Source organism: Anser anser (genome assembly GCF_964211835.1).
Source record: "Anser anser genome assembly, contig: HAP1_SCAFFOLD_111, whole genome shotgun sequence".
In the NCBI taxonomy this organism is placed as follows: Eukaryota; Metazoa; Chordata; class Aves; order Anseriformes; family Anatidae; genus Anser; species Anser anser.
Genome location: NW_028154049.1, coordinates 45289 through 58263, shown reverse-complemented (window position 1 = coordinate 58263; position 12975 = coordinate 45289). Strand labels below are relative to the sequence as shown.

General features: G+C 34.2%; 1 protein-coding gene across 1 annotated transcript; it reads left to right on the top strand.

Moving 5' to 3' along the window:
- Positions 1 to 29: 29 nt before the first annotated feature.
- On the top strand, positions 30 to 12626 carry LOC310890889 (adhesion G-protein coupled receptor V1-like; the record flags this gene model as incomplete). The annotated part of the gene is made up of 6 exons (XM_083853204.1): positions 30 to 35; positions 378 to 482; positions 1888 to 2001; positions 4890 to 5455; positions 6661 to 6931; positions 7730 to 12626. The coding sequence occupies 6 exons, from the start codon at positions 30 to 32 to the stop codon at positions 8108 to 8110; spliced, it is 1443 nt and encodes a 480-aa protein (XP_083709330.1). The 3' UTR covers positions 8111 to 12626.
- Positions 12627 to 12975: the final 349 nt, after the last annotated feature.

Sequence of the window (12975 nt, the reverse complement as noted above, 5' to 3'; positions counted from 1 at the left end):
TTATAGCTAGCTATCTAATAAACGACTTCATGATGGTGAAAACCTATTTTTAATGGGTGTAGGAGCTCCTAAAAATACCAGTGATGATATGTCAGTGCTTTGTGTATGTTGACTATGTTCATTTACAGAAACAAACAAACAACAACAACAACAAAAACACACAAATTGCATTACGTGATACATTTTTATCTGAAATCTTTTAAGGTTTTCATTAGCTGAACTAATTGGTTGCTAGGAAATGTATGCCATCAGTGGACTGGTTTGCGGATTGGATTAACTTGTCTGTGGGAGTTTGATATTTCTATGGTAACAGTTTCTTCATTCTGCTGTGATATTTGATCTGTGTCTGATTGTCTGTTCCTTTTCTTCCTCATTAGTCTGCCTTAATCACAGTGAATGAGCCCAGGGGCAGAAATGAATTTGTGCCGCTCACTCTAATTAGAGAGAGGGGAACCTATGGGACGGTCGTCATAACTTTTGAGGTGAGTTTATCCAAAAGACTTCATACAGTAGTCTGTTGGATTAAACTGAGAGGCTGTAATCATAATTTATTGAAGTGTTTGCAAAAGGGGAAGAAGGACAAAATACCTACATCTACATTAGGTAGATCTGTTTCATAAAAGGGATTCATATTAACCGTCATATAGAAAATACTGTAATTATCTGACTGTTTAATTGACTGTTTAACGTTAAGAGGTACTAGAGAAAACCGAGTATATTCTGTCATTTAGAAAGGTACGTGAGGCAACATCAGTATGTATTACTAGAAAATAATGCATATTAAGTATGTAAGAAGTGTCTTATCTAAGTTTTTTTAATTTTTTTAAAAAATATTTATTTTACATACAAATATTCAAGTGAGTCTTTAATGATTATCCCAACTTTGAACTGTGAGTGCTCAGGATTTGGTGAATTTCTGTATCTATAATCATCTGTATCTTGATCTCTATCTTGAATCCCCTGCAAATGAAGCTTTTGAAATAATTAATCATGTTGAATACTTATCCTGTTATTTACATATGTGATTTGAATGTGATACAATTACTGACTTCATTGCTTTCTTTTTCTTATCTAGCTCAGACTCTATTATTTACTTTAAAATTATATATAAAATCTTTCATATAGATATTTCTGTACTAGTTGCCTGGTCCTATAGGGTAAGGCTTTAATCTAGACCTCAAAGCTTTAGTCTAGACCTGTCAAAACCAGAAAAGCTTTGCACTGGATTTTATTAATACTAAATATAGCATGAATAGTTAAAGTACTGAATATGATTCTCTGTGCAATTTTTTGCAAATATGTTTGTTTTAAGGTACAGTAAATCTTACTCTCTGGACAATTACTTAGGTCTGTCTCACATCATTATATATGTATGTTGAAAAATAATTTACAAAATGTTCTAAAACCAAAAAATCCCATATGACCTTTAAGAGGCTTTGTAGTATTTTGAGTTTGACTGTTAAATTTAGTATCTTTAATATCACAAGTTAAGATAGAAGGGACACAAAACCAGTAAGTACTATTACTTTGTCTTGGAATTTATTATGAAATACTATTGATTCAAACTGAATTTGCATGAATATCCTTTCTGTAATATGAAAGAGTCAGTTATGCATCAGAATATACTAAAGAGTCCCCATAGGCCTATATGGAAGTAGTTTTCTTCCTCTTATTCTGGAAATACGGGATTTCTTCAGAGTGGTTGTTCTGACTTACACTGTCTGCCAGAAAAGAGCAGATTTTCACAACTGAATGTTCATGTAAGTTGTAAGTTGGAGATGGCTTGCATTTGTTATGCAAGTCACACTGCATATTGGTTATTGTACTTGCACTGGATTTGTATTCCTGCTTTATAGACTTCTCATCAGACAAATCAATTCTTTGCAGATAAAAGATGGTCCAAACCCAGCTGAAGAAGACCTAAGTCCAGCTAAGGGAAATATTACATTCACACCTGGGAGATCAAAGCTGATTTATAATTTAACAGTGCTTGATGATCAGGTAGGAACAAGCTGACTTCATCTTAGGCTTTGATACGTAGAAGGTTAACTGAAGTTCTGGAAAGACTTAGAGTAATAAGTTACAAAAAGGCTTGGCTTAAATAAGGTTAAAAGCAGTTCTATTTGATGAAGTGATGTTAAATTTTGGCTCTCTGGTCTATTATTTTTACTCTTTCCAAGCTCCCTCTTTAATTCTCATCAGTGAATAGTTTTAGTTTATGTGCATATCCTGGCTGAGCAGACATGTTATCTTTGTCACTAAAGAAAGAATATTACACATTGAAGATTCACAGGGAAAAGGCAGATTCAAAAATATTTTTTGTCGTTGTTTGTTTGTGGTTTTTTTTTTTCAAATATGTTTCAGGGTAGAAACATATTTGAAAAAATCCTAAAAATAGATGAGATTCCTGAAACAAACATGCAGTCTTGTGGAAAGCATGAATACTAGGTGATAATTAACATTTTTCTGTTTTCAGATTGGCCAATTGAAAAAAAAAAACAACACACACACAAAAAAACCAAACCAAAACAAAAAAAAACCACAACATAACTCATAGGTTGTGAGGCTTTCTTTTTATCTCAGAGTAAACAAAACATTCTTCTAATTTGCAACTTGTGATTTTCCTTTTTTCTTACCTGCACTTTTCTTTTGTGTTTTTCTTTTCCTTTATAATAAGCTTAAGAGGGAAAACTGAGACATCAAAATAAGTATATATGATGCAAAACAACTTAGTAAGAAATTCATAAGAAAACAATAATGGTGAAAGGTGTGTGTCTCAGAAGTGAGCACAGAACTGTAAAGCAGCTTGTTTCCTTTTTACTCTTAGTTATAAAAAATGTCCTTCCACATTTCTACTGATACTCTAGTGTTAAGAGGCTGTGCCAACCTGGGGTGCTGAAGTGTAGAAACATCTCTTTCCAATTCAATGTAATATTTCAGTGACTTACACACAGAAATAAATTATTAGGGTCTTTTCTCTTGGGAGGATGTGATTTTATTTATTTTTATTCTGAGAAATGCTCTCAAACTTCTGTTTCTAAAAGTTTGATCTGTATTTGGTGTGTCTAGTCAACGTCTTTCCACTCTTTGAAAGTCTTTCACAAGTGTATGTGAAAGATGAATTTTGCACAAAAACCTTTATTGATGATGATGATGATAGAGTTCACAAGAATCCAGTAACACTACTGTCAGAACTTAATTTGAGCTTTTAGGATCTGAGTTAGGGAAACCAATGAAACAAGTATTTTTCTGAATTGTGCAGCCTTACAGAAGGTAGGGGACTGCAGTTCTGATTTCCACAGCTCTGCATTTATAGTACTTTTCCTGTGCAGGTTTCCTTTTTAAGTATAATTGCAACTTTAAGAGAAAATTAAAGAGGCAAGGCAGCACTGGAAATCATTTATACTATTATATTCGAAGTTTGACTCATGTATTTATTGGTCAATCATGATGTAATTGAAAGCTCCACAATGCCTTATTTATGTAGGATACTAAGATTTTATCTGCAACTAAAATGGCATGTACGTTCTGACTGTCAAATGCGTATTTTTGTACTGCAAGACAGTATATGAACTAGTGAACTAAAACAAGCGTAAGTTAACATCAATTTTAATAAGATAAAATAGGAAATAGTAGTGTAGGAGAGAGGTGACAGAGAGCTTGCAAATCTCACGCTGGAAAAAAAAACAAACAACCTGCATCAGTCAATAATATTATGCAAGTTTAAGTGCCACAAGTCAAACAAGGGACAAAATTGGCCTCAGCTACAAAGACAGCGGCGTGCATACCCTTTGTGCCCTGAAACAGGATCTAAGGGTGGCCAATTAACAAATGTGTAAAAAGAGAAGAAATATTGGACCACAAGGAATTCTGAACTTTTTTTGCTCAGTAAACAGAACTACATGGAAAGGATTCATCAGCCCTATAACAAAGCAATGCCATTAGTAACACATAAGCAATTTTGTTGTGGAATTTATCTCAGAAGCAAATAATACTGTTTTTTCTGAGAGTCCACAACAAGAATGAGATGTGAGGATCTTATGTAATATTTAAATATTTCCTTCTAATCTCTCTGTATTAATAAAATAATGATATTTTCCAGTTCAACAGACTTAGCCTATCAAGACTGGGGAATAAAATGTAATAATATAAAGTAAAAAATATTAAATTCTGCAATTCAAGGCTTATAAACCCTTCTTTTTTGTCTGCTGCATCAGTTATTAGAGACTAAAGAGCTAAAACTAAAGTGCAGTTCTAAACAAACCACATGTAGAAATGCCAAAGTCTAATTAATAGATAAGCATCAGCAAGCACATTCTCAGAGCTGTGACTGAAGCTGTGCTGGGAATGTGAGTCTGTCTGAAAGTAGGAACTGTTCTTTTTCCCGTTGAATAGGAACAAAAGGGCCAAGGTAGGTTGTGTTCATATGTTGTTCCTCTGTTCTTTCAGGCATGCATAGATGTAAAATGGTGTTAACATCAGCAAATAAAGATGTCAGACTAAATAACTGTCAGGAACACTTGTGTCCAAGCAGAGCAACTTCCACAAGTTGAGTTAGGATCTCCTCACACTCTCTAGTTGGAAAGATAGAGCTTCATCTGATTCTTGCCTAGTTTTTGTTTGCCCTTTTTTTTTTTTTGTCTTTTCCCACTTTTTCATATTTCCATAGCATAGAAGTATGTCTTAGAAAATGGAAACATTCAATTTTGAGAAGGGATTTTCAAAGTTGCAAGCGAGTTTCTTTTTGCCTGTTTATTTTAATGTGAAAAGGGTTGTAATGTTTGTATTATTTCCCTTTATTGCTAAATATACATAACATATTTCTAAGTAAGTGTTCTGCATATATTTGAAATGGGACTTACACCCTGTTGCTACTATTATTTTTCCAGATACCTGAAAATGATGAATTGTTTGTTGTTCATCTCAGGAGTGTGGAGGGAGGGGCTGAAATCAACACCACAAGGAATTCTGTTCAGATTAATATTAAGAAAAATGACAGCCCTGTGCGATTTGCTCAGAGCACTTACATGGTGCCTGAGGAAGTCGAAATGCTCACAATTCAAGTGATTCGTGGTAAGGATGACAGTGGAAAATTAATTGGACCTGATGAATGTGAAGTCTCCGTCAGTTACACCATCATAACTGGGAATTCAACAGCACACGCGCAGCTCAATTTAGACTTCCTAGATCTTCAGCCAAATACAACTATTGTCTTCACACCTCTAGTTCATGAAGTATATATGAAATTCAAGATCCTTGATGATGCCATACCAGAAATTGCTGAGACCTTCCAAATTATGCTCCTTAAGGACACGTTACAGGGAGATGCTGTTTTGGTTAATCCATCTGTTGTTCACGTCACCATCCAACCAAATGATAAACCCTATGGAGTGCTTTCAATCAACAGTATCCTGTTTACTCAAACTGTTATCATTGATGAAGACCAAATTTCAAGGTACTACAGATCTTCAAACAGTATCTCGTCATGTTAAGGGATTTGTTTGGCACTGTAAAGCATCCTTAGGATTTCACTGACAGTAATTATAAAATCAGTAGTGAAAAATTAATATAGAAATCACCTACTGTGTAATTATTATAAACGATATAGAATTTTCAAGGGAGAAAATGTCTAATTATGCAGAAGTATTTTAATATTTATGAACTATATATGAGAACTGTAAATATTTAATGACATTATCAAAATACTGAAAAACCCTTAATCTAAAAGATGGATCAGTGAAGTTGTGATGCGGCCACACACCCATTCATACAAGTGGAAAATATATTTCAGGCTTCCTTTCCCAGTAAATCTTTGTCTATACTGTATTTAAAGTCAGTCTCTGGTTAAAAAATGGTGGTGAGTGTCTTCTGTGAAGTACTGAATACCCATAGACTTCCAAAAAAGTTAAATACATGTAATTTTACAGATAAATTAAAAACAAATCTCCACACAAATCTTTACAAGCAGAACTAATATCTATACAATATTGCCAGTTTTAGTAAAAATGTCCACTGCTAGCTAGTGATGGTGGTTCATCCCCAGAGAAAGAGGTAATGTATCAACCTATGATTTTATGAACAATTTCTAGTATGTAGAGCCCAGCACTTCAATATTCACTTTTTTTTTTTTTCTTTCTTATACACAGATACAGGAAACGTGACATTTCCATAATCACAAATATTGATAAATTATATTTCAGTGCATAGGCAAATAGTTGAGTCACTTTATTTTAAATAAAATCATTATTTAAACACTCATGCCTGACAATTGTATTTTGATATAGTCCATAAAACAGTGTAGAAATTTAGTTGAGAAAAAGTTTTCTGAAATTTAACATCTTTCCTGAGAAAAAATATAAACATGCCAACTTTCCTCTTCTCAGTATCTTTCTTACTGTAAACAAAATAAATTTTAACTAATGTCTTTAGATATATTACTCATGTCTTTATGTATATTATCTCATGAATAAGCAACCTGAGAAAAGTCTACTTCTGTGGTATGATTTCACAAATTTTAAGTCCTGACTCAAATGTCAGTAGCAGCAGTTAATATCGATTCCACTGAAGTCAGTATAAATCTTCCAGGGAACAGATAGCTAAGTAAACCGATATTAATTATAATTGCATGTTACAGATTTTTATTTTCATTCAAAACCACAGGTTTGAAGGGATCACGATCGTAAGAAATGGTGGAACACATGGAAATGTTTCTGTGACCTGGGTCATAACTCGAAATAGCAGTGATCTGTCACCTGTGACTGCAGACCTTGTTCCAGAGACCGGGGAGATACATTTTGATCAAGGACAGATGCTGGTCACACTTTCACTGACCATTATTGATGATAACATGCCAGAAGAAGCAGAGCCCTATCTTCTGAAGCTCTTAGCTCATACAATACAGGGAGGCGCAGAAGTCAGCGAACCATCTGAGGTAAGTTTGATTTCAGAACTTGTTTTGAGGAGGTGATAGATAATAATTAGGGAGTAGGATTAGGATTAGGATCCACCAGTTTTGGTGGATTGGCTAAATTGAAGTAGTTGTGCTTGAGTTTAAGTGAAGCAAGCTGATGTATTCTCAGTATAAAGAGCCACATCCAAAGTCTTTGGCTTAACATATTTTATAAGGCCAGACCTATTTAATGCAGTAGCATTTAGCTTAGAATATTCCCATCATAAATATCATTGCATAACTGCTATCTTGATTGGTTGCTTGCTAAGAGAAGGTTGAGCATTTATTTTCACTTGCTTATTTGCTGTAGGTACTGGAATGTTTTACACAGAGTAACAGCTTCAAGAGGATGGCTTAGTGATTAAGACTAACCTCTGAACTTTTAAATAAGGGGTAATTAGCATTACTGACAATTCTGTGACTCAGGTCCCTACTTTGCTTTTTGAACATATGATTGGAATGAATTTGGTGAATTAAATGATTTTTTCACAGTCTGAAATATATTCAAATTATTCACTTTGGCTGCTGAACCAAAAATCAGTTATTCAAAGCTCATTCTGACATAGATGAGGCATAGCAGGAAAGTTGCTGCTATCAGTGGTGTGCTGCTTGTGCACAAGCAACACTTTGGGGCTGTCAATCTGATTTCTTTCTTGAGTGCCAATTCACTAACGATAAAAATGTATGATGACAGTCAGGACATACTTTCATGAAAACGTGAAAACTGTGGTGTATATTAATTGTAGCATTGAGTAAGTGATGCTGTTTTCTGTTTTGCAGCTTTTGTTTTACATTCAGGACAGCGATGATGTTTATGGCGTAATAAAGTTTTATCCTTTGGAGAATCAGAAGATTGAAAGTAATCCAACAGGACGCTTTTTATCCTTGAGTTTTGTAAGGGAGAAAGGAACAGTTGGAAATGTGCAGTTAGTTTATACTGCACTGTATATTCCAGCTGGAGCTCTGGATCCTGAGAGAGCAAAAGATGGCATTCTAAATATGTCTAGAAACAGCATCCTCCTGTTTCCAGAAGGAAAAACACATCATACTTTGAGTATACCAATAAGAAAAGATGCATTTCTTCAAAATGGTGCTCATTTCCTCATACAGGTATCTCAGCTGTTTTGTTTTTGTTTTTGTTTTTTAGCTTATTTAATATGAGGAATATGATTCAATAATTGATCCTTCCCCTTGACTGTAATTTAAATGACCATTCCTGTAAAAAAAAAAAAGTGCTTAGCTCTGAAGCAAAGATTTTCTTATTTAAAAAGACATCTTTCATAACTATGCTATAAAGTTTTCTATCCCTAATCATTAGTAATTAAACAAATTTTAAAACTAAAGAGGATTCAGGTACTAATCATGGAATTTATCAAAATGAGATCAGCGTTGTCTGTTGCTTGCCCCTTGAAGCATGTTTCTGCTTGGCCTCTGACTTGGAACGTGAAAAAAATAAGGTTCTTAAAATTAAATTACTGAAGCAGGAAAAATTTCAGAAATGACATGCAAGTAAATGTATCTTGGGCTTGATACAGGTCCTTCTCCAGCAGGTCATCCCCCAGCCTGTACTGATACTTGCGGTTGTTCCTTCCCAAATGCAGGACTCTACACTTGCTCTTGTTAAACCTCATCTGGTTTCTTCCTGCCCAACTCTCCAGCCTGACCAGGTCCCTTCCAACCCCTACAATTCTGTGATACTGTGATCTTTGCTCTTCCAGCTGAACTATTCTAAATTAAAAAGGGTCAAATATACATTATATATTATATGTATATTATATTGCATTTATATATAAATTTGTTAGGAGAACTTACTTTTTTTTTTCCCTGTATAGTTTTCTTCACTTTTTTCTTTCCTTTTTTTTTTTCTATCTCAATTTGTAAAAGATAACTTTTATCATCGTTGAAGGTGTTGATGTTATATCCATGAATTTCAAATTTGCCAGGTTTTATATTTTCCTTATAGTCTACCAAAGACGTTGTAATCACTTCTAAGACCTTTGAAAGATTTCCTCCCTCCACATCCTTCTCCCTACATTCTCTTACAGGAGGAATAATGAGAACAAAAAGTTTTGCCAGAATTATATTGTTTATCTAATATGCAATTTTATTTATTTATTTATTTATGGCATTCACAGTTAGATTAGGAATTGCCTTCTGAAATACTAGAACACGTTAGTATGTTTTATGATTGCAAGAGGTTTGAGAGATCCACAAAATTCTTAAATGTCTAATTCCATGTATTCAATGTTTTTTTTTTTTTTTTTTTTTTTTTGTCCTTTGACTGTAGTCAAGACACACATCTGATAAATATTTCAGAATGTTCAGTCATTCCAAGCACTTTGCCTGGATTTTCAAACTGTAGATTCCAATCTGTTTTTTTTTTTTTCTGTACTTTCTCCATGAACTATAAATAAAATCTTTGTTTGAAGAAATTAAATCAGAGGAGCTTTCCAGCTCAAATAATTAATTTAGAAACTCATAGAGAAGGAAAACACCACTATTTATCACTGTGACAATCCTTCTGCATCGTGAATAAATGATAATCTCAGTGAACATGTTTAGAATGAGTTGTACTTAGGCAAAATAAAGAATTGACTCAGGAATCAGCAGAGAAGCAAATGAAACTGTAGGATGAATAAAGGTACAGGAGATAATGTTAATGTGAGATATATTCCTTAGTGACACCTTCAATTAAATAACGTGCTGTAATCAGAGATGCGGTTTTTGGTATAGCTAGGAAGATTAACTCTGAAAATTAAGCTCATAAACTAATTGTTATTGTTCAAATAACTATATATTTTTTTCTCTTTGTACTGGTTTCCTTTAAAAGGTACTAAAGGAAACATTGCAGAAAGAGTAAAATCTCTGTTCTTTATTGATTATTACTTTATTCCAAAGGTACCATACAGGATCCAAATACAGCATACACTTTAAATAGAGCAAATTGTTTTGGCTGTGTAGTATTTCAGAAAGTTTACTGAGCTAATAACCGCACAATGGTGCACTTTCATCCTGTTAATTGCAGAATCGGGGCCTATGCTAGGAGAAAGCTCAGAAAAGAGGAGAAACAAACAGTGCCATCATCTGTTCTTCAGACTTTTGATAACAAGTTGGAATGGTTGAGAATCAGTTACTAAATACAGTATTTGTAAAACATTTCCATCTATCATCAGATAAATGTTCATGCATATTTCTGGGTGTTACTCAAGCAGTTGTGGAACAAAATATGATACAGCCCACATATTTATAGAGTTTGGTTTCAAGAACTGTAAGACTTTAAAAATCATCTTTTGAAATGGTGAACCATGATTACTATATGAATTTAAGAAAGGCCACTATTTTATCCCCAAAAAATAAAGCTTTACTCTATGATAACACCTGATAACTCCAAGAAAAAATGTCAGTGGGAGTTTATGCCCCAGTGAAATGTTCACAGAAATATATGCAAATCTGTTATGGAAACATTTATTGTAATGATGCATGTAGACAGAATCACATGGAATAAATAATATTTAAAGGAAATAATTAAACAGGCAAGTTCTGCTTTCCTTGGTGTGTCACTACTGGTGCTGGGCTTAGCGAGTGATGCTTCCCTTTTAAAGAAAAGGATGAAAAAAAATCTATTTCCTCTTAGTATCTATAATCTATCAGAAATGCAGTGACAAGTAAAATACAGTTTTGAAATACTGTACTGAATTTAAATTCTTAATGTGGCTCTGGTAGTTCTTAGATAGAGAATTCCTTAAAATTTTGTGGAGAGGAAAGAAAAGTGGATTATTATTTGGCTGTTTGATCAAGGGCTGTAAATTATTATGACTTCAGTGATTTCCCTAGATTTTTATCAATGCAAGCCACAAAAAATGATGTTAGACAATTGCCTATGCTGCTCATCAATGACTGTTGTTAATAGCTCTAGTAATGTATCAGCTGATCTGGAACAGAGTCTCTCTCTCTGGCTTGATCTGTGTTTAATTACATACACTAACATGATTTGTCTGGGAGGTGTACCATTCTGCTGACAGCTCAACAATATCCACTTAATTTCTTTGACATGTCTACTTACAAATTTTTATAACAGCAGTGCTATCAGTAGGAAGAATTTGCTCTGGAGATGTATACTTCCTTTATATGAAAATTACTCTGAAATGTCAGAACTGTTCTGACTTGGTGCTGAGGCTTCTTATTTCTCACTTTTCTTTTACTTTTTCCTACAGCTGGAAGGAGTTGAACTGGTGAATAGAATTCCTCTAGTCCCATCTGTGAGTCCTAGATTAGGCGAAATTCGAAATATTTCTTTGAGGATTACTCCAGATATTGCAAATGGAGAAATAGGCTTTATTAGCAATCTACCGATTATTCTTTCTGAACCAGAAGATTCCCCTGCTACGCTGGTAAGTAAGCCTTTTTATATTGTCTTTTGCTATGGAAAACTTATTTGGAGAAGGTGGAGTTTGCTGTATTCAGTGTAGCATTTGACAATTAATGTGAGGAAAAGCCTTCCTGTAAGTTCTGTCTTATCCTAAATATTCTCTTCTTTAAAAAAAAAAAAAAATGCTCTGAAATAATCTGTTACTGATTTCCAGAGAACTGAGATTGGTCTTTGCTTTCTGTGTAAGTATCTAAAACCAGTTAGCCCTTGATGCTCACACAGAGCAAAAGATACTGCAGTTAGTCTCTCTCACCAATTGCGAGCATAGTCATGTAAAGTAGGACTGAGACAAATCCTGAATAAGATAGATCATTTCCCATTCTCAAATTAGAACTGGCCAAACTTTTGTTTTTATTATTATTTATTCAAATAGTAATTTGCAAGGGAGTAATCGGTTTTGCATCTACTTTTGCAAGTCACAACAAATTAATGTGTTTCACAGGTTTCCATTGCATTGCATCGAGATGGGACTGATGGTCAAGCAACTGTGTTCTGGAGTTTGAAACCCTCTGGTCCCAATCAAAAGGCGGTAACACAGGATGATATAAGTCCTTTTAACGGCTCCGTGGTTTTCTTATCTGGACAAAGTGATACCACAATTAACATCACCATTAAAGCTGATGATGTACCTGAAATGAACGAAACTGTGTTATTAACTTTGGACAGGTATTGTACCCTATTCTCTATTCATATGTATCAGCTGCAGTACTCGATTTATGCATAACAGATTAGCACAGTGTTAATTACATGGTATTGCTTGCATTGTGTTGATATGTGTCTGAAGAAATAGTGGGCCCTTGTTTCAGACTGTGTATGGGTTCTTTGACTGGAGATCAATGTAAGAAACCATTTTGCATTTATTATCTAATGACTTAACTGTTTATATTTTCATGAAAATTCTGTATGCTATTTAGAAAGTTCTTTCAGTTTTGATCTTTTTTATAGCTCTTGGTTTTAACACTTTTTTTTTTTCGGAAAAATAATATTTAGTAAGATAATGGGAAAAACTAAAGTGAGAACTAAAAAGCAATGCAGAACTTTTTCTGTCAGAAAAAACATTTATAACTTGGGTGTCACTGTAGAATTAGACTTGCAGTTTATTTGTTTGATCTGCATGTTCAATATTCCTTGATAATTAGATACTTCTGTCAGCTCATAGCCCCCAGAATATCCCAGTGTGACTATTATTGCAGTCTTCTGCTAATGAGAATGCAGTGGGGTTTCTGAAGCACAGTGTTCTGGTCTCCCTTCTCATCTAGTGGAGGATTTTAGGATAACAGGCTGTAAGGGCCCTCAGGTGATACTATTATCTGCATGTGAACACTGTTCAGAAAACTTAAATTAGTTTATAATCAGGAGTCTTTTCCCTCTTTGAGTTACTAACAAGAGTGTCTTGGCTATATCGTCTGTCCTGCTTCCCACAGCTCAGTTACATAAGTAAATACAGAAATACCACCACACGTGCTCTTGTATTACCTCCTATTTGTCTAAGGTACATTTTCCACTTTTACTGAAAACATACTACAGTGGTCTGCCAGCACCAGCTTCCACACTGAACATCTACTACTTACATAGTCCTTACCTTATGCAGAAGAAG